This window comes from Bolinopsis microptera, chromosome 12 (genome assembly GCF_026151205.1).
Source record: "Bolinopsis microptera isolate Bmic1 chromosome 12, MBARI_Bmic_1.0, whole genome shotgun sequence".
In the NCBI taxonomy this organism is placed as follows: Eukaryota; Metazoa; Ctenophora; class Tentaculata; order Lobata; family Bolinopsidae; genus Bolinopsis; species Bolinopsis microptera.
The window spans coordinates 11334929-11360806 of NC_087083.1; the positions used below are offsets into that span (position 1 = coordinate 11334929).

Consider the following 25878-nt stretch of genomic DNA (forward strand, 5'->3'; position numbering starts at 1 on the left):
TACTAACAGCAATAGAAGATGTCATGGAATTTGCCAAAGAAAATAGACAGTCAATCAGTACATACGGTCTCCATCTCTCTGATTTACAAGAACTACTAGAGACAACCCTAGGAAAGTCATATTTTGTCTACAACAATCAAGTCTACCTACAGCTTCTTGGATTGTTCATGGGAACCAACCCTGCACCTATACTAGCTACTGTCAAAATGTGGAAACTGGAAAAACTTTCAGTCTACGTAGACCTGAGGATAACACTGCCCACCTACAGCAGGTTTTACGACGATCTAAACGGAGCCACCACCAACAGACGAAAAGCTCAGCAACTGTGCAACCTCATCGAACAACAAGATCCTGACAAACTTATCAAACTAACTGTAGACTACCCTGACAATCAGAACGACTTTGTTCCCTTCCTCAACACGGAAATAAAGATCGACTCAGATGGAATAGTACATTCTAGACTCTACAGAAAACCACAGAAAAAGCCACTCACCCTCCACTACAACTCTCATCATACAACACGTACAAAGAATGCTACTGTTGAGAGTATGTACAACACCGCAAAGGCAGTCTCTAACAACAGAGAAAACGAGAAGTACTCAGAAAAGATGATAGATAAACTTCTCATCAACAACGGCTACACTGATAGAGTCTTAGAAACCATAAAGAACAAGAGAAAACGTAGAAAGAGAATTAATCAGAACGTACAGAACAAAGACCAAGACGGAGCGATTCTCAAACTACCCTATGTCAACGAAGCTACTAGTCGCAAATACAGAGATGCTGTCAGACATAGTGGACTCCCCATCAAAATTGTCGAGAAACCTGGACGGAAACTGAAGGATCTCCTTACAGACTCCAGACCCCTTGACAAGAAATCCTGTACAACATCAAACTGCAGAACATGCGCAGCTTTAACCGATGGAGAATGCACCACAACTAATACCGTCTACCACATCACTTGCGAAGTAGACAATTGTACCGAGAACTATGGTGGGGAAACATACAGACCGATCAAGTGCAGGTTCGACGAGCATTACCGTAGTGCGGCAAATCCAACAGCAAAATCTTACGAAGATAAGCCACTAGCAAAGCACTACAGGGAAAGTCACCCTCAGCACAAAGGCCCCCCAAAACTTAAACTTCAAATCGTAGATAGAGGAACATCACTCATCAACAGAAAGATTAAAGAAGCCCGATTTTTAGTTGAAAATAAACCAACACTCAACGATAGAACAGAGTTGAACAATCTAACACAGTTTTTAGTTGAGTGACGTGTAAATAGTAATATTCTCGTTTAATTCTTTTATCTCTTTTAATCTTTTATCTCCTGTATAACGTCACGCTATTCGTTAATTTTCAGATGAGCCCTATTTGATAAATGTTGTCAGTTTTATGTTCATATTTGCTCCGATTTCGTTAAAAACTATTTACGGTTGATAACTATTTTACAGTTATATATTTTGTTTGAAATAAATTTCGTCGTCAAATTTTTAATGTGAATATTGATCGTTATAATTGAATTGATACTATTTCAGAATATGAGTATGACGTAGAAATGTCGATACGTTATTCAGCTATTTATTTCCATTAGAATCTGTCTTCACTGAGTCTATTCAGAAACAATCAGAAATTTGAATAAAAGAACTATCAAATCATGAGACTCAAAAACACTACACGAATCCACCAGATTACTTAAATTGTAATTAAGATAGAAATGCCGACTACCATGTGTGTCGAACTTTGGATAGTTAACTCAAATAGTTGCTCGGATGTAGAATCTGAATATAGATTCATGTAGATTCGACCGGGTGTTTGAGTGAGAATTGCCAGGGATTAGAGATAGACAGATAGACCCGCTGGCAATATTATTGCATTAGAATATAGATACATATAGAGATCAATAATTGACAATGTGGAATAATTCTTGCGTTATATGTAAGTCTTTTTTTACTATTACAAATGCATATTGCATAAGCTATTATTATTTGCAAAAATTGTCTTAAAAAACAAAATTATGAGCTGATCGATCCTGAAACTGCAGAGAAGCCGTTTCATTAAAAAATCCAGTTTGTCGCCATATACCACAAAGTGTCAGATCAAAAAGTTTTTAAATAAAATTAGTAACTTAGTAACGAGATAATAAACCTGTCGAGGGCGTTGTTTACTCCGTCAACGTTTGCTATGCTGCTCAACTGTGAGAACGAACTCAGTGCCTGAAAATCACGTGATTTTAATTTTGGGTGTTTTTCATAATTAATAAGTTAATTACAGTTGGAAATATGCGAGACTCATTTTATTGACGATGCAATTTCGTTATAATAAGAAATTAAGCATCAGATAATTATCATATTCTATTGTGTTCATATTCGGCGCATTTGTTCGAGGGACAATAGATTAAGCTGAATAGGTTTCATAAAATTCACCAAGGGTCAGCTACAGCAAGCGATGCATATTAAATAGTTGATGATTTTTATCAATCGTTATTTTGTTCCGAAAATTATCTAAAAATCATGAATCAGTTTAAGCTAAGTTAGGAAATACACAATAGCATTCAATAATAACTTATTTCATGTAATATAATATTGTCAATAAGAATTACAATAAGATTAGCTTCCAGTTCCGTGCAATTAACAGTAAGATCAGTATTCAGTCAATAATAAGTTCAGCCTGAATCGTTTGCAAATAATCACGATGTAAACAATCATGATGTAAAGAATAAAGCTGCAAAAAATCTGCAAGCTGTAAAGTTTCTACAGCAACCCCTCTCAAATCAGTAGCCTCCAATCAGGGGTGTATGTGCCTCCAATGCTATCACAAGTACCGTTATGACATCTCAACTACTGCATTGTATACCCAGCAAGGATTATATATGTGCCGACAAAGCAAGAAACAGGAAAAACTACATGCTTGCAGCGTGAGCAGACGACAAGCTTAAACAGTGAGGAATATAGCGCCATATAATGTAACGTTACCATAGTTACACTAGTACTACCGTATAAGGCAATAAATGCAGATAGCACGAGGGCAAAGTGCAATGGCCAGCTGCTGCAGGATATAGCACCATATAATGTTATGTTACCATGGTTACCTTCAAATTAGCCCCATTAGCAGTCCAATCAGGGGTACACGTGTGGTACTTCATCAGCTCATTTAACTGACATCTACTACCGTAACTACTCTCCGCTGAACTCAACCCCGGCATCTTGGATTCCTATAGGGTCGTGAGGGGTGGCCGTTATTATCTTATTGGGTCGTGAGGGGACGGCCGTTATTATCCTATAGGGTCGTGAGGGGACGGCCGTTATTATCCTATAGGGTCGTGAGGGGACGGCCGTTATTATCCTATAGGGTCGTGAGGGGTCGGCCGTTATTATCCTATAGGGTCGTAAGGGTTGGCCGTTATTATCTTATAGGGTCGTGAGGGGACGGCCGTTATTATCTTATAGGGTCGTAAGGGTTGGCCGTTATTATCCTATAGGGTCGTGAGGGGTGGCCGTTATTATCCTATAGGGTCGTAAGGGTTGGCCGTTATTATCTTATAGGGTCGTGAGGGGTGGCCGTTATTATCCTATAGGGTAGTAAGGGTTGGCCGTTATTATCTTATAGGGTCGTGAGGGGACGGCCGTTATTATCTTATAGGGTCGTAAGGGTTGGCCGTTATTATCTTATTGGGTCGTGAGGGGACGGCCGTTATTATCTTATTGGGTCGTGAGGGGTGGCCGTTATTATCCTATAGGGTCGTAAGGGTTGGCCGTTATTATCTTATAGGGTCGTGAGGGGTGGCCGTTATTATCCTATAGGGTCGTAAGGGTTGGCCGTTATTATCTTATAGGGTCGTGAGGGGACGGCCGTTATTATCTTATAGGGTCGTAAGGGTTGGCCGTTATTATCTTATTGGGTCGTGAGGGGACGGCCGTTATTATCTTATTGGGTTGTGAGGGGTGGCCGTTATTATCCTATAGGGTCGTAAGGGTTGGCCGTTATTATCTTATAGGGTCGTGAGGGGACGGCCGTTATTATCTTATAGGGTCGTAAGGGTTGGCCGTTATTATCCTATAGGGTCGTGAGGGGACGGCCGTTATTATCTTATTGGGTCGTGAGGGGTAGCCGTTATTATCCTATAGGGTCGTGAGAGTAGGCCGTTATTATTTTATTGGGTCGTGAGGGGACGGCCGTTATTATCCTATAGGGTCGTGAGGGGACGGCCGTTATTATCCTATAGGGTCGTGAGGGGACGGCCGTTATTATCCTATAGGGTCGTGAGGGGTGGCCGTTATTATCCTATAGGGTCGTGAGGGGTGGCCGTTATTATCTTATTGGGTCGTGAGGGGTGGCCGTTATTATCTTATTGGGTCGTGAGGGGTGGCCGATATTATCTTATAGGGTCGTGAAGGGTGGCCGTTATTATCTTATAGGGTCGTGAGGGGTGGCCGTTATTATCCTATAGGGTCGTGAGGGGTGGCCGTTATTATCTTATTGGGTCGTGAGGGGTGGCCGTTATTATCTTATAGGGTCGTGAGGGGTGGCCGTTATTATCTTATAGGGTCGTGAGGGGACGGCCGTTATTATCCTATAGGGTCGTGAGGGGACGGCCGTTATTATCCTATAGGGTCGTGAGGGGACGGCCGTTATTATCCTATAGGGTCGTGAGGGGTCGGCCGTTATTATCCTATAGGGTCGTAAGGGTTGGCCGTTATTATCTTATAGGGTCGTGAGGGGACGGCCGTTATTATCTTATAGGGTCGTAAGGGTTGGCCGTTATTATCCTATAGGGTCGTGAGGGGTGGCCGTTATTATCCTATAGGGTCGTAAGGGTTGGCCGTTATTATCTTATAGGGTCGTGAGGGGTGGCCGTTATTATCCTATAGGGTCGTAAGGGTTGGCCGTTATTATCTTATAGGGTCGTGAGAGGACGGCCGTTATTATCTTATAGGGTCGTAAGGGTTGGCCGTTATTATCTTATTGGGTCGTGAGGGGACGGCCGTTATTATCTTATTGGGTCGTGAGGGGTGGCCGTAATTATCCTATAGGGTCGTAAGGGTTGGCCGTTATTATCTTATAGGTTCGTGAGGGGTGGCCGTTATTATCCTATAGGGTCGTAAGGGTTGGCCGTTATTATCTTATAGGGTCGTGAGGGGACGGCCGTTATTATCTTATAGGGTCGTAAGGGTTGGCCGTTATTATCTTATTGGGTCGTGAGGGGACGGCCGTTATTATCTTATTGGGTTGTGAGGGGTGGCCGTTATTATCCTATAGGGTCGTAAGGGTTGGCCGTTATTATCTTATAGGGTCGTGAGGGGACGGCCGTTATTATCTTATAGGGTCGTAAGGGTTGGCCGTTATTATCCTATAGGGTCGTGAGGGGACGGCCGTTATTATCTTATTGGGTCGTGAGGGGTAGCCGTTATTATCCTATAGGGTCGTGAGAGTAGGCCGTTATTATTTTATTGGGTCGTTAGGGGACGGCCGTTATTATCCTATAGGGTCGTGAGGGGACGGCCGTTATTATCCTATAGGGTCGTGAGGGGACGGCCGTTATTATCCTATAGGGTCGTGAGGGGTGGCCGTTATTATCCTATAGGGTCGTGAGGGGTGGCCGTGATTATCTTATTGGGTCGTGAGGGGTGGCCGTTATTATCTTATTGGGTCGTGAGGGGACGGCCGTTATTATCTTATTGGGTCGTGAGGGGACGGCCGTTATTATCTTATTGGGTCGTGAGGGGACGGCCGTTATTATATTATTGGGTCGTGAGGGGTGGCTGTTATTATCTTATAGGGTCGTGAGGGGTGGCTGTTATTATATTATAGGGTCGTGAGGGGTGGCCGTTATTATTTTATTGGGTCGTGAGGGGACGGCCGTTATTATCCTATAGGGTCGTGAGGGGACGGCCGTTATTATCCTATAGGGTCGTGAGGGGACGGCCGTTATTATCCTATAGGGTCGTGAGGGGTGGCCGTTATTATCCTATAGGGTCGTGAGGGGACGGCCGTTATTATCCTATAGGGTCGTGAGGGGTGGCCGTTATTATCCTATAGGGTCGTGAGGGGTGGCCGTTATTATCTTATTGGGTCGTGAGGGGTGGCCGTTATTATCTTATTGGGTCGTGAGGGGTGGCCGTTATTATCTTATTGGGTCGTGAGGGGTGGCCGTTATTATCTTATAGGGTCGTGAAGGGTGGCCGTTATTATCTTATAGGGTCGTGAGGGGTGGCCGTTATTATCCTATAGGGTCGTGAGGGGTGTCCGTTATTATCTTATTGGGTCGTGAGGGGTGGCCGTTATTATCTTATAGGGTCGTGAGGGGTGGCCGTTATTATCTTATAGGGTCGTGAGGGGTGGCCGTTATTATCCTATAGGGTCGTGAGGGGTGGCCGTTATTATCCTATAGGGTCGTGAGGGGTGGCCGTTATTATCTTATTGGGTCGTGAGGGGTGGCCGTTATAATCTTATAGGGTCGTGAGGGGTGGCCGTTATTATCCTATAGGGTCGTGAGGGGTGGCCGTTATTATCCTATAGGGTGGTGAGGGGTGGCCGTTATTATCCTATAGGGTCGTGAGGGGTGGCCGTTATTATCTTATAGGGTCGTGAGGCCGTAAGGGGTGGCCGTTATTATCTTATAGGGTCGTGAGGGGTGGCCGTTATTATCTTATAGGGTCGTGAGGGGTGGCCGTTATTATCCTATAGGGTCGTGAGGGGTGTCCGTTATTATCTTATTGGGTCGTGAGGGGTGGCCGTTATTATCTTATAGGGTCGTGAGGGGTGGCCGTTATTATCTTATAGGGTCGTGAGGGGTGGCCGTTATTATCCTATAGGGTCGTGAGGGGTGTCCGTTATTATCTTATTGGGTCGTGAGGGGTGGCCGTTATTATCTTATAGGGTCGTGAGGGGTGGCCGTTATTGTCTTATAGGGTCGTGAGGGGTGGCCGTTATTATCCTATAGGGTCGTGAGGGGTGGCCGTTATTATCCTATAGGGTCGTGAGGGGTGGCCGTTATTATCTTATTGGGTCGTGAGGGGTGGCCGTTATAATCTTATAGGGTCGTGAGGGGTGGCCGTTATTATCCTATAGGGTCGTGAGGGGTGGCCGTTATTATCTTATTGGGTCGTGAGGGGTGGCCGTTATCATCTGATAGGGTCGTGAGGGGTGGCCGTTATTATCTTATAGGGTCGTGAGGGGTGGCCGTTATTATCCTATAGGGTCGTGAGGGGTGGCTGTTATTATCCTATAGGGTGGTGAGGGGTGGCCGTTATTATCCTATAGGGTCGTGAGGGGTGGCCGTTATTATCTTATAGGGTCGTGAGGCCGTGAGGGGTGGCCGTTATTATCTTATAGGGTCGTGAGGGGACGGCCGTTATTATATTATTGGGTCGTGAGGGGTGGCTGTTATTATCTTATAGGGTCGTGAGGGGTGGCTGTTATTATATTATAGGGTCGTGAGGGGTGGCCGTTAATATCTTATTGGGTCCTGAGGGGTGGCCGTTATTATCCTATAGGGTCGTGAGGGGTGGCCGTTATTATCTTATAGGGTCGTGAGGGGACGGCCGTTATTATCTTATTGGGTCGTGAGGGGACGGCCGTTATTATCTTATTGGGTCGTGAGGGGTGGCCGTTATTATCTTATAGGGTCGTGAGGGGTGGCCGTTATTATCTTATAGGGTCGTGAGGGGTGGCCGTTATTATCTTATAGGGTCGTGAGGGGTGGCCGTTATTATTTTATTGGGTCGTGAGGGGTGGCCGTTATTATCTTATAGGGTCGTGAGGGGTGGCCGTTATTATCTTATTGGGTCGTGAAGGGTGGCCGTTATTATCTTATTGGGTCGTGAGGGGTGGCCGTTATTATCCTATAGGGTCGTGAGGGGTGGCCGTTATTATCCTATAGGGTCGTGAGGGGTGGCCGTTATTATCTTATAGGGTCGTGAGGGGTGGCCGTTATTATCTTATTATCGTGAGGGGACGGCCGTTATTATCTTATTGGGTCGTGAGGGGACGGCCGTTATTATCTTATTGGGTCGTGAGGGGTGGCCGTTATTATCTTATAGGGTCGTGAGGGGTGGCCGTTATTATCTTATTGGGTCGTGAGGGGTGGCCGTTATTATCTTATTGGGTCGTGAGGGGTGGCCGTTATTATCTTATTGGGTCGTGAGGGGTGGCCGTTATTATCCTATAGGGTCGTAAGGGTTGGCCGTTATTATCTTATAGGGTCGTGAGGGGTGGCCGTTAATATCTTATTGGGTCCTGAGGGGTGGCCGTTATTATCCTATAGGGTCGTGAGGGGTGGCCGTTATTATCTTATAGGGTCGTGAGGGGACGGCCGTTATTATCTTATTGGGTCGTGAGGGGTGGCCGTTATTATCTTATAGGGTCGTGAGGGGTGGCCGTTATTATCTTATTGGGTCGTGAGGGGTGGCCGTTATTATCTTATTGGGTCGTGAGGGGTGGCCGTTATTATCTTATTGGGTCGTGAGGGGTGGCCGTTATTATCCTATAGGGTCGTAAGGGTTGGCCGTTATTATCTTATAGGGTCGTGAGGGGTGGCCGTTAATATCTTATTGGGTCCTGAGGGGTGGCCGTTATTATCCTATAGGGTCGTGAGGGGTGGCCGTTATTATCTTATAGGGTCGTGAGGGGACGGCCGTTATTATCTTATTGGGTCGTGAGGGGACGGCCGTTATTATATTATTGGGTCGTGAGGGGTGGCTGTTATTATCTTATAGGGTCGTGAGGGGTGGCTGTTATTATATTATAGGGTCGTGAGGGGTGGCCGTTAATATCTTATTGGGTCCTGAGGGGTGGCCGTTATTATCCTATAGGGTCGTGAGGGGTGGCCGTTATTATCTTATAGGGTCGTGAGGGGACGGCCGTTATTATCTTATTGGGTCGTGAGGGGACGGCCGTTATTATCTTATTGGGTCGTGAGGGGTGGCCGTTATTATCTTATAGGGTCGTGAGGGGTGGCCGTTATTATCTTATAGGGTCGTGAGGGGTGGCCGTTATTATCTTATAGGGTCGTGAGGGGTGGCCGTTATTATTTTATTGGGTCGTGAGGGGTGGCCGTTATTATCTTATAGGGTCGTGAGGGGTGGCCGTTATTATCTTATTGGGTCGTGAAGGGTGGCCGTTATTATCTTATTGGGTCGTGAGGGGTGGCCGTTATTATCCTATAGGGTCGTGAGGGGTGGCCGTTATTATCCTATAGGGTCGTGAGGGGTGGCCGTTATTATCTTATAGGGTCGTGAGGGGTGGCCGTTATTATCTTATTATCGTGAGGGGACGGCCGTTATTATCTTATTGGGTCGTGAGGGGACGGCCGTTATTATCTTATTGGGTCGTGAGGGGTGGCCGTTATTATCTTATAGGGTCGTGAGGGGTGGCCGTTATTATCTTATTGGGTCGTGAGGGGTGGCCGTTATTATCTTATTGGGTCGTGAGGGGTGGCCGTTATTATCTTATTGGGTCGTGAGGGGTGGCCGTTATTATCCTATAGGGTCGTAAGGGTTGGCCGTTATTATCTTATAGGGTCGTGAGGGGACGGCCGTTATTATCTTATTGGGTCGTGAGGGGTAGCCGTTATTATCCTATAGGGTCGTGAGAGTAGGCCGTTATTATTTTATTGGGTCGTGAGGGGACGGCCGTTATTATCCTATAGGGTCGTGAGGGGACGGCCGTTATTATCCTATAGGGTCGTGAGGGGACGGCCGTTATTATCCTATAGGGTCGTGAGGGGTGGCCGTTATTATCCTATAGGGTCGTGAGGGGTGGCCGTTATTATCTTATTGGGTCGTGAGGGGTGGCCGTTATTATCTTATTGGGTCGTGAGGGGTGGCCGTTATTATCTTATAGGGTCGTGAAGGGTGGCCGTTATTATCTTATAGGGTCGTGAGGGGTGGCCGTTATTATCCTATAGGGTCGTGAGGGGTGTCCGTTATTATCTTATTGGGTCGTGAGGGGTGGCCGTTATTATCTTATAGGGTCGTGAGGGGTGGCCGTTATTATCTTATAGGGTCGTGAGGGGTGGCCGTTATTATCTTATAGGGTCGTGAGGGGTGGCCGTTATTATCTTATAGGGTCGTGAGGGGTGGCCGTTATTATTTTATTGGGTCGTGAGGGGTGGCCGTTATTATCTTATAGGGTCGTGAGGGGTGGCCGTTATTATCTTATTATCGTGAGGGGACGGCCGTTATTATCTTATTGGGTCGTGAGGGGACGGCCGTTATTATCTTATTGGGTCGTGAGGGGTGGCCGTTATTATCTTATAGGGTCGTGAGGGGTGGCCGTTATTATCCTATAGGGTCGTGAGGGGTGGCCGTTATTATCTTATTGGGTCGTGAGGGGTGGCCGTTATTATCTTATTGGGTCGTGAGGGGTGGCCGTTATTATCCTATAGGGTCATGAGGCCGTGAGGGGTGGCCGTTATTATCTTATAGGGTCGTGAGGGGTGGCCGTTATTATCTTATAGGGTCGTGAGGGGACGGCCGTTATTATCTTATAGGGTCGTGAGGGGACGGCCGTTATTATCTTATTGGGTCGTGAGGGGACGGCTGTTATTATCTTATTGGGTCGTGAGGGGACGGCCGTTATTATATTATTGGGTCGTGAGGGGTGGCTGTTATTATCTTATAGGGTCGTGAGGGGTGGCTGTTATTATATTATAGGGTCGTGAGGGGTGGCCGTTAATATCTTATTGGGTCCTGAGGGGTGATCGTTATTATCCTATAGGGTCGTGAGGGGTGGCCGTTATTATCTTATAGGGTCGTGAGGGGACGGCCGTTATTATCTTATTGGGTCGTGAGGGGACGGCCGTTATTATCTTATTGGGTCGTGAGGGGTGGCCGTTATTATCTTATAGGGTCGTGAGGGGACGGCCGTTATTATCTTATAGGGTCGTGAGGGGTGGCCGTTATTATCTTATAGGGTCGTGAGGGGTGGCCGTTATTATCTTATAGGGTCGTGAGGGGTGGCCGTTATTATTTTATTGGGTCGTGAGGGGTGGCCGTTATTATCTTATAGGGTCGTGAGGGGTGGCCGTTATTATCTTATTGGGTCGTGAGGGGTGGCCGTTATTATCTTATTGGGTCGTGAGGGGTGGCCGTTATTATCCTATAGGGTCGTGAGGGGTGGCCGTTATTATCCTATAGGGTCGTGAGGGGTGGCCGTTATTATTTTATAGGGTCGTGAGGGGTGGCCGTTATTATCTTATTATCGTGAGGGGACGGCCGTTATTATCTTATTGGGTCGTGAGGGGACGGCCGTTATTATCTTATTGGGTCATGAGGGGTGGCCGTTATTATCTTATAGGGTCGTGAGGGGTGGCCGTTATTATCTTATTGGGTCGTGAGGGGTGGCCGTTATTATCTTATTAGGTCGTGAGGGGTGGCCGTTATTATCTTATTGGGTCGTGAGGGGTGGCCGTTATTATCCTATAGGGTCGTAAGGGTTGGCCGTTATTATCTTATAGGGTCGTGAGGGGACGGCCGTTATTATCTTATTGGGTCGTGAGGGGTAGCCGTTATTATCCTATAGGGTCGTGAGAGTAGGCCGTTATTATTTTATTGGGTCGTGAGGGGACGGCCGTTATTATCCTATAGGGTCGTGAGGGGACGGCCGTTATTATCCTATAGGGTCGTGAGGGGACGGCCGTCATTATCCTATAGGGTCGTGAGGGGTGGCCGTTATTATCCTATAGGGTCGTGAGGGGTGGCCGTTATTATCTTATTGGGTCGTGAGGGTTGGCCGTTATTATCTTACAGGGTCGTGAGGGGTGGCCGTTATTATCTTATAGGGTCGTGAAGGGTGGCCGTTATTATCTTATAGGGTCGTGAGGGGTGGCCGTTATTATCCTATAGGGTCGTGAGGGGTGTCCGTTATTATCTTATTGGGTCGTGAGGGGTGGCCGTTATTATCTTATAGGGTCGTGAGGGGTGGCCGTTATTATCTTATAGGGTCGTGAGGGGACGGCCGTTATTATCTTATTGGGTCGTGAGGGGTGGCCGTTATTATCCTATAGGGTCGTGAGGGGTGGCCGTTATTATCTTATTGGGTCGTGAGGGGACGGCCGTTATTATCTTATTGGGTTGTGAGGGGTGGCCGTTATTATCCTATAGGGTCGTAAGGGTTGGCCGTTATTATCTTATAGGGTCGTGAGGGGACGGCCGTTATTATCTTATAGGGTCGTACGGGTTGGCCGTTATTATCCTATAGGGTCGTGAGGGGACGGCCGTTATTATCTTATTGGGTCGTGAGGGGTAGCCGTTATTATCCTATAGGGTCGTGAGAGTAGGCCGTTATTATTTTATTGGGTCGTGAGGGGAAGGCCGTTATTATCCTATAGGGTCGTGAGGGGACGGCCGTTATTATCCTATAGGGTCGTGAGGGGACGGCCGTTATTATCCTATAGAGTCGTGAGGGGTGGCCGTTATTATCCTATAGGGTCGTGAGGGGTGGCCGTTATTATCTTATTGGGTCGTGAGGGGTGGCCGTTATTATCTTATTGGGTCGTGAGGGGTGGCCGTTATTATCTTATAGGGTCGTGAAAGGTGGCCGTTATTATCTTATAGGGTCGTGAGGGGTGGCCGTTATTATCCTATAGGGTCGTGAGGGGTGTCCGTTATTATCTTATTGGGTCGTGAGGGGTGGCCGTTATTATCTTATAGGGTCGTGAGGGGTGGCCGTTATTATCTTATAGGGTCTTGAGGGGTGGCCGTTATTATCCTATAGGGTCGTGAGGGGTGGCCGTTATTATCCTATAGGGTCGTGAGGGGTGGCCGTTATTATCTTATTGGGTCGTGAGGGGTGGCCGTTATTATCTTATAGGGTCGTGAGGGGTGGCCGTTATTATCCTATAGGGTCGTGAGGGGTGGCCGTTATTATCTTATTGGGTCGTGAGGGGTGGCCGTTATTATCTTATAGGGTCGTGAGGGGTGGCTGTTATTATCTTATAGGGTCGTGAGGGGTGGCCGTTATTATCCTATAGGGTCGTGAGGGGTGGCCGTTATTATCCTATAGGGTGGTGAGGGGTGGCCGTTATTATCCTATAGGGTCGTGAGGGGTGGCCGTTATTATCTTATAGGGTCGTGAGGCCGTGAGGGGTGGCCGTTATTATCTTATTGGGTCGTGAGGGGTGGCCGTTATTATCTTATAGGGTCGTGAGGGGTGGCCGTTATTATCTTATAGGGTCGTGAGGGGTGGCCGTTATTATCCTATAGGGTTGTGAGGGGTGGCCGTTATTATCCTATAGGGTGGTGAGGGGTGGCCGTTATTATCCTATAGGGTCGTGAGGGGTGGCCGTTATTATCTTATAGGGTCGTGAGGGGTGGCCGTTATTATCTTATTGGGTCGTGAGGGGTGGCCGTTATTATCTTATAGGGTCGTGAGGGGTGGCCGTTATTATCCTATAGGGTCGTGGGGGGTGGCCGTTATTATCTTATAGGGTCGTGAGGGGTGGCCGTTATTATCTTATAGGGTCGTGAGGGGACGGCCGTTATTATCTTTTTGGGTCGTGAGGGGACGGCCGTTATTATCTTATTGGGTCGTGAGGGGACGACCGTTATTATATTATTGGGTCGTGAGGGGTGGCTGTTATTATCTTATAGGGTCGTGAGGGGTGGCTGTTATTATATTATAGGGTCGTGAGGGGTGGCCGTTAATATCTTATTGGGTCGTGAGGGGTGGCCGTTATTATCCTATAGGGTCGTGAGGGGTGATCGTTATTATCCTATAGGGTCGTGAGGGGTGGCCGTTATTATCTTATAGGGTCGTGAGGGGTGGCTGTTATTATCTTATAGGGTCGTGAGGGGACGGCCGTTATTATCTTATTGGGTCGTGAGGGGACGGCCGTTATTATCTTATTGGGTCGTGAGGGGTGGCCGTTATTATCTTATAGGGTCGTGAGGGGTGGCCGTTATTATCTTATAGGGTCGTGAGGGGTGGCCGTTATTATCTTAGAGGGTCGTGAGGGGTGGCCGTTATTATTTTATTGGGTCGTGAGGGGTGGCCGTTATTATCTTATAGGGTCGTGAGGGGTGGCCGTTATTATCTTATTGGGTCGTGAGGGGTGGCCGTTATTATCTTATAGGGTCGTGAGGGGTGGCCGTTATTATCTTATAGGGTCGTGAGGGGTGGCCGTTATTATCTTATAGGGTCGTGTGGGGTGGCCGTTATTATTTTATTGGGTCGTGAGGGGTGGCCGTTATTATCTTATAGGGTCGTGAGGGGTGGCCGTTATTATCTTATTGGGTCGTGAGGGGTGGCCGTTATTATCTTATTGGGTCGTGAGGGGTGGCCGTTATTATCCTATAGGGTCGTGAGGGTTGGCCGTTATTATCCTATAGGGTCGTGAGGGGTGGCCGTTATTATCTTATAGGGTCGTGAAGGGTGGCCGTTATTATCTTATAGGGTCGTGAGGGGACGGCCGTTATTATCTTATTGGGTCGTGAGGGGACGGCCGTTATAATCTTATTGGGTCGTGAGGGGTGGCCGTTATTATCTTAAAGGGTCGTGAGGGGTGGCCGTTATTATCTTATTGGGTCGTGAGGGGTGGCCGTTATTATCTTATTGGGTCGTGAGGGGTGGCCGTTATTATCTTATTGGGTCGTGAGGGGTGGCCGTTACTATCTTACAGGGTCGTGAGGGGTGGCCGTTATTATCTTATTGGGTCGTGAGGGGTGGCCGTTATTATCTTATTGGGTCGTGAGGGGTGGCCGTTATTATCCTATAGGGTCGTGAGGGGTGGCCGTTATTATCTTATTGGGTCGTGAGGGGACGGCCGTTATTATCTTATTGGGTCGTGAGGGGTGGCCGTTATTATCCTATAGGGTCGTGAGGGGTGGCCGTTATTATCTTATTGAGTCGTGAGGGGTGGCCGTTATTATCTTATTGGGTCGTGAGGGGTGGCCGTTATTATCTTATTGGGTCGTGAGGGGACGGCCGTTATTATCTTATTGGGTCGTTAGGGGTGGCCGTTATTATCCTATAGGGTCGTGAGGGGTGGTTGTTATTATCCTATAGGGTCGTGAGGGGTGGCCGTTATTATCCTATAGGGTCGTGAGGGGTGGCCGTTATTATCCTATAGGGTCGTTAGGGGTGGCCGTTATTATCTTATTGGGTCGTGAGGGGACGGCCGTTATAATCTTGGATTCTTATTGGGTCGTGAGGGGATGGCCGTTATGATTTTGGATCTTTATTGGGTCGTTAGGGGTGGCCGTTATTATCCTATTGGGTCGTGAGGGGTGGCCGTTATTATCTTATTGGGTCTTGAGGGGACGACCGTTATTATCCTATAGGGTTGTGAGGGGTGGCCGTTATTATCTTATTGGGTCGTAAGTGAACGGCCGTTATAATCTTGGATTCTTATTGGGTCGTGAGGGGATGGCCGTTATGATTTTGGATCTTTATTGGGTCGTGAGGGGACGGCCGTTATAATCTTGGATTCTTATTGGGTCGTGAGGGGACGGCCGTTATAATCTTGGATTCTTCTTGGATCGTGAGGGGACGGCCGTTATAATCTTGGATTCCTATTGGGTCGTGAGGGGACGGCCGTTATAATCTTGGATTTTTATTGCGTCGTGAGGGGACGGCCGTTATAATCTTGGATTCTTATGGGGTCGTGAGGGGACGGCCGTTATAATCTTGGATTCTTATTGGGTCGTGAGGGGATGGCCGTTATAATCTTGGATTCTTCTCGGATCGTGAGGGGACGGCCGTTACAATCTTTGATTGCTATTGGGTCGTGAGGGGACGGCCGTTATGATCTTGGATTCTTATTGGGTCGTGAGGGGACGGCCGTTACAATTTTTGATTCCTTTTGGGTCGTGAGGGGACGGCCATTATAATCTTGGATTCCTATTGGGTCGTGAGCTAGGGTACGGCCGTTATAATCTTGGATTCCTATTGAGTCGTGAGGGGACGGCCGTTATAATCTTGCACCGTTATTTAATAATCATGACTTCATAATACACGATCACCACATCCCAACTCATAGTCATAACTGTATGCAACGCTTCACTTATGATATAAACGGTGAATAAATAAATATTAAGTTTACAATACAAGGCGGGATGCAACAACAAATAACATCGATTCGTAATTTACCAGCCGCTGAGAGTAGGCACAAGACATAAGCACACTAGAAACTAGTAGTATTACACTAGACTACTATAAACTACTATAAACGAAGGTACTATACTACTAAACGAAGGTACTACAAAGTGCTGAACGGACCTATAATACTATAATAACACACTAGATCACACTCCAGCTCAGTTACTCAGTCATGTTATATCCCCTATATTAATATAGAAGATCAAATTACAAAACTCTGCAGGTGTGCTCTAGAGTCTAGAGATCGCGAGATTTCTATGCAAATAAAGGCGGCGGAGTGGAGAGTGTAGCTGAGTATGATTATGAAGGTGTAGAGTGTAGGAGTGGATAGTGTAGGAGTGGAGAGTGTAGGAGTGGAGAGTGTAGGAGTGGAGAGTGTAGGAGTATGAAGGTGTAGAGAGTGTAGGAGTATGAAGGTGTAGAGAGTGTAGGAGTGGAGAGTGTAGCTGCGAGTATGATTATGAAGGTGTAGAGAGTGTATGAGTAGGATTATGAAGGTTCAGAGAGTGTAGCTGAGTAGGATTATGAAGGTGTAGATAGTGTAGGAGTAGGATTATGAAGGTGTAGAGAGTGTAGGAGTAGGATTATGAAGGTGTAGAGAGTGTAGCTGAGTATGATTATAAAGGTGTAGAGTGTAGGAGTAGGATTATGAAGGTGTAGCGAGTGTAGGAGTAGGATTATGAAGGTGTAGAGAGTGTAGCTGAGTATGATTATAAAGGTGTAGAGTGTAGGAGTAGGATTATGAAGGTGTAGCGAGTGTAGGAGTAGGATTATGAAGGTGTAGAGAGTGTATCTGAGTATGATTATGAAGGTGTAGAGAGTGTAGCTAAGTATGATTATGAAGGTGTAGAGAGTGTAGCTGCGAGTATGATTATGAAGGTGTAGAGAGTGTATGAGTAGGAGTATGAAGGTGTAGAGAGTGTAGCTGAGTAGGATTATGAAGGTGTAGATAGTGTAGGAGTAGGATTATGAAGGTGTAGGAGTGTAGGAGTATGATTATGAAGGTGTAGAGAGTGTAGGAGTATGATTATGAAGGTTTAGAGAGTGTAGGAGTAGGATTATGAAGGTGTAGAGAGTGTAGCTGAGTATGATTATGAAGGTGTAGATAGTGTAGGAGTAGGATTATGAAGGTGTAGAGAGTGTAGGAGTAGGATTATGAAGGTGTAGAGAGTGTAGCTGAGTATGATTATGAAGGTGTAGAGAGTGTAGGAGTAGGATTATGAAGGTGTAGAGAGTGTAGGAGTAGGATTATAAAGGTGTAGAGTGTAGGAGTAGGATTATGAAGGTGTAGCGAGTGTAGGAGTAGGATTATGAAGGTGTAGAGAGTGTAGCTGAGTATGATTATGAAGGTGTAGAGAGTGTAGCTGAGTATGATTATGAAGGTGTAGAGAGTGTAGCTGAGTATGATTATGAAGGTGTAGAGAGTGTAGCTGAGTATGATTATGAAGGTGTAGAGAGTGTAGCTGAGTATGATTATGAAGGTGTAGACTGTAGAGAGTGTAGGAGTAGGATTATGAAGGTGTAGAGAGTGTAGCTGAGTATGATTATGAAGGTGTAGTAGAAGGTGTAGATTAGGTGTAGTAGGTGTAGAGAGTGTAGCTGAGTAGGATTATGAATGTGTAGTAGAAGGTGTAGATTAGGTGTAGTAGGTGTAGATTAGTGACTACTTTACTTTAGAGCTCACAAGCAAAATGTAGGGTGAGAATCCCTGCCACGTTTTTGGTCAGCTTCGCCGGGGCTCATGTCTTTCCTCGAGGGAGCATTAGTGTCTACAGAAAAACTGACAAATCCTAGCGAAGTCCAATCCGAACCACATCTTCCATCAGAGGTGGTGCTGGGTCAGCTGGTTACTGAACGGATTGGCCTGGAGAAAAGCATAGTCCTGTCATTCTAAAGTTAACCATAGAGGGGGTCAGGCGCTGTTCGCTCACGGCTGGTTCTTGGAGCCAACACCCTCGGCCCCACAGAAGTGGGAGCACTGTCGGTGGTGGCTGTCGTGAATCAGCACTTTAGTATAGCGCGGAAATTGAGCCGCGCAAAGACAAAGATATAACACAAAAACAACAAAGATATGGGTGAATTCCATCGGAGGCTCAGGCATGCCTGGTAGGTTCCTGTCAGCCCACTAGAATGACAGGGGGCAGCCTGTTCTATCGAGTACCCGGGAGAACATCTAGGCATGGGTGGTGTTCTCCCGTGAACGAGCATTATGACAGTTTCCCTAACGGGAAACGTCGCTCACCAGGCTTTATCCTCTGGAGGGGCGGGATCACTAGCCCATGCCAAGTGACCCAAACCTACTGACACCTACAACCAGAGGAACCCCAATAGACGTTAGTCACTAATGACGGACGTAGCCTCCCAATAGGGAGGTAAAGTGGGTGCCCCAACATAAAAAAAAAAAAGCAAAATGTTACAAAGAAATTTCAAAAATAGCAGTCCGGTTTCCTATTTATAGCTGTCTGCTGAGTAATTGCACTCGTACTCTAGAACTCTGTAAAAGTATAAAGATGCTGTGCAACTATATTGGATATTATAATCACAGTGATGACTAGTGCGACCGGCGTTCATTCTTCCCAGTTGGGACAAGCATTCTCAGAACTGTGCTCATCCAAATATAATGATATGAATATATTATGTCATAATATGTCATATGAAAATATTTGGTCGCATTGGAGAACAATGACTGAAATATCTAAGTACTTTAGTACTTTAGTAGATTGTGTTAAACAATAAAAGAGAATGAGACAACTCACACTGTAGGTGGTATTGACACCTTTTGGACTTAGTTCTAAACTATTTAATCTTGAAATAGCTGATGTGCCTTTTGTAGAAATAATTCATTGTAGTGGTCAGTAGGAAGTATGGTGGAAGTATGGTGGATCTCGACAGACAACGTAGAACAAATAAATAGTAAAAATAGTTTACCAGTTATTTGTCTTTTGTATTTTATTTGTCGAGAGCCGTGATGCTAAACTAAAATGCTAAAAACTGACACTTGGCCTTACGAGATTTATGGAAATAATTCGAAAGTGAGAGTGCCCTGAAACCAGTCCATGATGATGAACTTGAACACAGAATTGATGGAATTTAGAAGATAATACTGACCGATGAACTTAAATTACATCACAATTAACAAAAAAGAGAACTATGGTAGCACAACATTTAATTTGACCTATTCGATGTCTCTTCAAAAATTACGAATATTCTTAACCCTAATATCAAGTCGTCTTCATCTCGTTTTACCTTACTTAAACGGTAAATCTCATTTACAAAAGTCCTGGTGGACTATTTCATTGTTCATGGCATACCACTATCTCCTTTAGGGTTTAATAGTTTGCAATTATAGTTGCGATTAGTTGCAATTAGTTTGCAATTATATGCAGGGTAGTGGAATTATGTTAGATAGTTTAAGTACTCCAGCACAGCTACCAGGAGAGATCTATGCTGTTTTACTAATGGCGAAGTTATTGCGACGAATTTGAATTGTTATTGGCGCCACTCTACGGTATTTATTTAATTTTGAATCTTTCTCGGCGCACTCGGAATCAGTTGGTCGTTCATCATTGTATGAAGGCCCTCAGATTACGTCATTTGTAGTCAATTTAAGCGGATCAATGTCTTAAAAAACTGAATTTCCTAGATGTTCCCATGCAGTAGAACAAAAAATAAAATCTAATAGCTCAACTAAATTTGTAGTTTTTTTCTGAACAGAAAATTCAGTTTATTCATTTGTTAAAATATTCGACACAAATTCAAAAACTTATTATAGTAAAAAGCTTTTAAAGTAACTAAAAGCTTTTAAACATATTATATATAAATGTGTGACTTAAAGGTACGGACTTACAAGTGACTTACAGGTGACGTACAGGTGACAACTCAATGCAGCTACAATTGTTTCCAGTCTAGTTTAAACTTTCTTAATCTTAAGCTCTACTTTTTATCGACAACGCGAAAGTGTTTAGCAGCAAAATTAGAAGAGTCAATCTAATCGTTCAATTGCAGGTGTGTGTTTTGAATTTACAAAGGGTATTCAACTAAATTTACCATTACATGTTATCACTCATTATAATTATGAATTCCTGTCGAGAAATTTAAGGACAGCATTTTTTCAAAAAAAGTAAGGAAACTGTTACAACGAATATCGTAATCTTCCTGCATTGTAAGTGTAACAATCTGACGAGTGAGCCGTTCAGTCGCTACACTACTACTACCACGCTACAATGGTAATTATTATTAATTACTACCTATGGTAATATCTTTAAAAGATGTTTGTCAGTCATCACGATACGGAAATATTGATCCTATTCATCATTAAGATGACAAAGAAACTTTACGACAAATCGGGAAGAAGAATTACTAAAAGAAAATGTATAATCAAAACAAAACTGCAATAACCTTGCACACGGGGTAGCGATTGTTGTAACTGCCTTACCAAGATTTATATATTTACATAACATATAGTATTACAGAATGAGCAAAGTATTAATTACAGTCGGCCTCCAAGGGAGTTTTACTTTACGTAGCAGCTCAACAATGATATAACCAGTGCTGTATAATAGGTTGAACTAGTACAAGGGTTAGAATAGTAAATAGCTAAATACTAAAAGTTAGCTGGCTTGGGAATTATGTTTTGGTATATGAATTATGTTATAATTATGTTTTGAGAAGGGTAACTCAAAGTACACGTTAGCTGAATTGTGGTAATGGCGGGGTTATTATGTTTTTAGAAGGGTAATTCAGAGTTTGAATTCAACTATAGAACTACTTGCAGTGACTGGTCACTTGCCACAGTGGTATAAACTACTAGTAATTAAGGAGCAGTAATAAGGAGCAGAAGTAACCAGAAAGAACATTTCATTGCTCCTAATTTACTAATTTACTCCTTACCATTTTGTACTATAAGAGTATAAGAATTAGGGTTTGGACAAGGATCACACATTAAGTATTTTACACTTTACTATTGCAGTATAAGGATGGGAACACGAAAGTCTTCGTTTAATGTTACTTAGATAAAGGTTCGTTAAAGCCCTAAAATTAGGCGGAATCAAAGTTGCAGCTGCTGCAACCGGAGAAACCACGCGAAGATGCTGAAAGTAAAGCTATCTGGTTTTCTAGTGAGAGTTTTAATCTCAAGGTTATAAGATTAATTATGAACTCTGAGCTGTGGTAGGGACAATGACCTAAAATGGCATAAATGTCAATTTACTCGAAGGTTTTTCCATTTTCACCAAGAAATATATGCTATTTTGGAGCTCCACTGCTAATTGCGTTGGAATTATGTTGGTCCGTCCTTTTCAGAGCCCAAAGAGACAATTGGCCTACGTCAATCTCATAGATCGATTATCCAATCTGTTTGGTCTGGCCAGCTGTAACAAGGAACATTACCAGAGTAAGATTAATAACAGTAAGATTAACACACAGAATATAGAGTTGTAGCTTTATACTATAGTTATAACATTAGAATATAAAGCTTACCAGCTACTTTATACTTTTATATTTAGCCGAATATATAACAGTGTATGATAGTAGTGCTCCGCAAAGTTATTTCGTGCTCCGTCTAATTAATTAACAGTTCGGTTTATACTACTACCATCTAACTCGACTAAGTCTCTCAACTCTTTGTCTGAAAACCAACAACGCATTTTGTCGCAAAGAAAATATCGCACATGTAAACAAGTTGCGTTTAAAGGTCCCCGATAGCTTACACACGTAGATATCACGTAGATATAGGATGTACGCATATCTATACATATACCCCACATATATGATATAAGATATTGCAATGAAACAATATGTTGATGTATGCAGCGCAATATAGCGAGGAATACAGTAGGTTCTGACATACGTGCGATGTTATACGCGGAATTTTAACATGGAATTAATTAACAATTATAATTATCAAAGGAATGCGTAGTTTAGTGTGTATAAGTGCGTAAAATAAAACAGAAATCGAGACTAAATGATGAAGAGGAGGCCGACTAAAATGCCGGTCATGTATCACAACAAGGACAGATGCTGTAAAACTGAGTGACAACAGGTTTGAAACCTCATCAAACGTCACTTCTGTTCTAATGTGTCCTCCGCAAAGTTATTTTGTAGCTAAGTAGTAATATTGGTTAGTAACACTATATCACGACGTGGTAAATTGCAATGTTTACTCCAATGGACACATTTTTGCTCTAAATAAAACGTTGAGTACCGTTAACTCATGGGAAGACAAATATATAGACTGATGAAAACAATAAAGTATAGAGTTTATTTATAAACAATATACAGTAAAGTGTAGAGTTTACTAACAATATACAGTAAAGTGTAGAGTTTATCTTAACTTATAACAAAGCTTATTATATAACCCTCACACGAGTTGTTGTCAGAGGTCACCACGTGGTCAGAGGTCACCACGTGGTCAGAGGTCACCACGTGGTCAGAGGTCACCACGTGGTCAGAGGTCACCACGTGGTCAGAGGTCACCACGTGGTCAGAGGTCACCACGTGGTCAGAGGTCACCACGTGGTCAGAGGTCACCACGTGGTCAGAGGTCACCACGTAGTCAGAGGTCAACACGTGGTCAGAGGTCACCACGTGGTCAGAGGTCACCACGTGGTCAGAGGTCAACACGTGGTCAGAGGTCACCACGTGGTCAGAGGTCACCACGTGGTCAGAGGTCACCACGTGGTCAATACGTGGTCACCACGTGGTCAATACGTGGTCACCACGTGGTCAACACGTGGTCACCACGTGGTCAGAGGTCACCACATTGTATATATTTGTTATTCACAGTACATCACTAAATGTTTGTTATTGTATTTACAGTACACTAGTACATGTTTGTTATTATATTTAAGGTGTAAAGACGCAGTGGATAGTGTGTACACACGACAGTTGTCTTTCTTCGTACAAACAGTAAGAGAACAATGATATTGATAGTTCAAGGACTGGTATGGAACATAAAAGTAAACTGTTCAGCAAGTCATTGTGACAAAATATTTAAAACATCACAAAATATATCAAAAACATCACAAAATATCACAAAATATTAAATATTTATCATACTTTACTTATATTTATCATACTTTACTTACTCCACTCTCAAATCAAGTGCTCGAATATAAATGTGCACTAATATTAATAAGTATGTGTCGACGAAGAACTAAGCTTCCTCGGTTGATAAAGATATGACCAAATCGCGTCAAGACTTACTCATAAATTCCATGTTATTTAGTTACCATATGAGTACTAGTACTAAGAGACCAGGCATTTTTCAGAATTTGGCCACCAAATGTTTTTAAAGGCCTAACTCAAAATTCCACTCCAAAACTTAAGGTCGAAATGCGATTCTACGTTGATTCTGAAAATTTCATGAAAACATTTTGAAACCCTATTGAGTTCTATTGTTTTGAGCGAAATCAGTTTCGCGAATATCGCAAACTGATATAATTAATAATATGCATATGGGCAATTTTGTTCATTTTTTGCGAATATTTGAACACAGAATCCACAGTTAGGTAGATATTGAGCTGATAATCATAGAGAATGTGTAGTTTAGACTTAACTTTTATATAAAGTTAGTTTCATTCAAAAATATTGATATTTTACCAATTTATTGGCCAAAATCGATCAAATTTGGTGCATATGGTTGTTAGCTCATAACTCAATCATTTTTTGTCCAATCTTGACGAAAATTCATATACGAGTTCAAGAGACCACTAGCTACAAATAAAGAACATAAAGTCTGGGTTTTGAGCATGTTAAGATGATTTGGCATAACTGGGCATAATTTGGACCAAATATGGGCGTGGCTGTCCCGCAGGCACTGGTGGGCACCCGGAGTCCGGAACCCCCTCAAAAGTTCGGTCACCGGCCTTAGTTTGTTGGTCAATTGCTATCTCGGAATCAAATTTCACAAGAAAATTAGGGTGAACCCCCCCCCCCCCCCCCCCCCCCCCCTTAAATTGTTTATACTTTACAGACTTCATACCTTGGAGTTTTTTGTAATACACATTACTGTCTAGCTACTTACTTACTTGGTTACCAGTTATATAGCCAAATCCAGATTTAGCGCGTCCATTTCTTTTCACTCATTAAATGGGGCTTAAAATGCACAATGTAAACAAACAAAATCCCGATTTACCCTGAAGTCTGAACCCCGATTTTGGATGTTTCCTTTCCCCAAACTCCATGTTAAAATAAAACAGGGTTTTAAATCGGTTACTTAGTTAGATAATGAAAGATCATAAACAATTAGCAGGTGGAATGATTAAACTGTACGTAAAAATACGGTCCAAGGAGTCTGAGTATTACACACGTGATGCCCATATAAGGAGATAGAAACCTACCTTAGAGTGATGAGAAGAGCCGGTTAGGTTGCTGGTCCAGCTACTTTCACTATCCTGACTTGGTAGGTGGTGACCGCCTCCTCGTGACCTGAGTAAGATGATGTTACACACATGGTGCCCATATAAGGAGATAATTGTATTACACTGTTCAGGCTCAGCGATTTTGTTCTTATCTCGAATATCAATAAGCTTGAAGACTTTTAAGTAGTCAAAAATGAATATGTGGTTTTGTGAAGGTAAATTATTTGAAATGCAGCAACTGCAGTTCATGACAAGTTCAACTATGAATAATTATAAACTATGAATAATTGAAAACCTCTCAATACTGAGCTTTCTCTTAATATGATATAGCACGTTGTTCTAAAAGTTAACTTCGAATATTGCCCTTTTTTTCAACATCAAGAGAAAAATAAAAAAGGAATTTTTTTTATTTTTCACTTCATTTCACTTCAATCACTTCAATCAACAAATTAAGAGATAAAACAGTGGTTTTATTAGTTACCCTGCCCGTGCTAGAGAGTCGAACTTGAGAAGGTTGTTTGGATGGGTTGTGTTGCTCCCCGGGGAACTCTCCAAATCAGACACAATTGCTGAAAAAGCAAAATTACAGCTCTGAAAATCAATCTCAAATATCAAACACAAGGAAATGTTTTCATTCGACACCGTTTTATCAACAACACACATTGACAAACAGCTAAATGAAACGCAGACAGATATATCTCAAATATAAAACACAAGGAATTGTTTTCATTCGACGCCGTTTTATCAACAACACACATTGAAAAACAGCCAAGTGGAACGCAGACAGATATATCTAAAATATAAAACACAAGGAATTGTTTTATAACGCGCCGAATATTAATTGACATACACTGAGAGACAGCCAGATGGAACCTAGACAGATAAATCTCCTCCAGCGACCCTGACACAGACCCCGAAGTGTTCATGAAGGAACCAGTAGTGGAGCTGAAGAAGGAGCACCAGTTGATACAGCCTCTGTTTTTAGCAGAGGGGTTGTTAGAGATACTGCTGGCACTGCTGGAAGTCATACTTTGTGTGGAACGTGTACTCGACATGGGTCCTTTGGAAACAACTTAGAATGGCATACAAATCCACATTTTTAATAAAGTATAACAAATCGCAATGCATTGAAATTTTACTCAGAAGCAAACAAGAAATGCGGCCGCTTTTATTTTGTCCTTTTAGCGATCAAAAACGTTAAAACTTTAGGATTCGGTTTTAAAACTGGGGCTACCAAAATAAAAACCACAACAAGCACTATTAATTTCCTGTAGCATCAATACAAGGACTAACTGATTTAAAAACGTTAGATGATTAGACTAACTATTTAGATGATTAGACTAAGGGTTGATTTTAGGGTTAAGTAGAGATTTTTAGTTTACCATCAAAACCATAAACCCCAAATGACGTGGTTATTTTT

General features: G+C 43.7%; 1 protein-coding gene across 1 annotated transcript in view; it reads right to left on the reverse strand.

The window, feature by feature from the left end:
• The window catches only part of LOC134824218 (uncharacterized), a 71503-nt gene extending 45989 nt beyond the window's left edge, over nucleotides 1–25514 (reverse strand). The window contains exons 1-4 of the mRNA XM_063835994.1: nucleotides 25309–25514; nucleotides 24940–25027; nucleotides 24438–24525; nucleotides 2149–2216 (exon numbers count right to left, since the gene is read on the reverse strand). Of these exons, the coding sequence (XP_063692064.1) occupies nucleotides 2149–2216; nucleotides 24438–24525; nucleotides 24940–25027; nucleotides 25309–25513 (449 nt within the window). The 5' untranslated portion in view covers nucleotide 25514. The remainder of the gene's footprint in view (nucleotides 1–2148; nucleotides 2217–24437; nucleotides 24526–24939; nucleotides 25028–25308) is intronic.
• Between the last annotated feature and the right edge of the window lie 364 nt (nucleotides 25515–25878).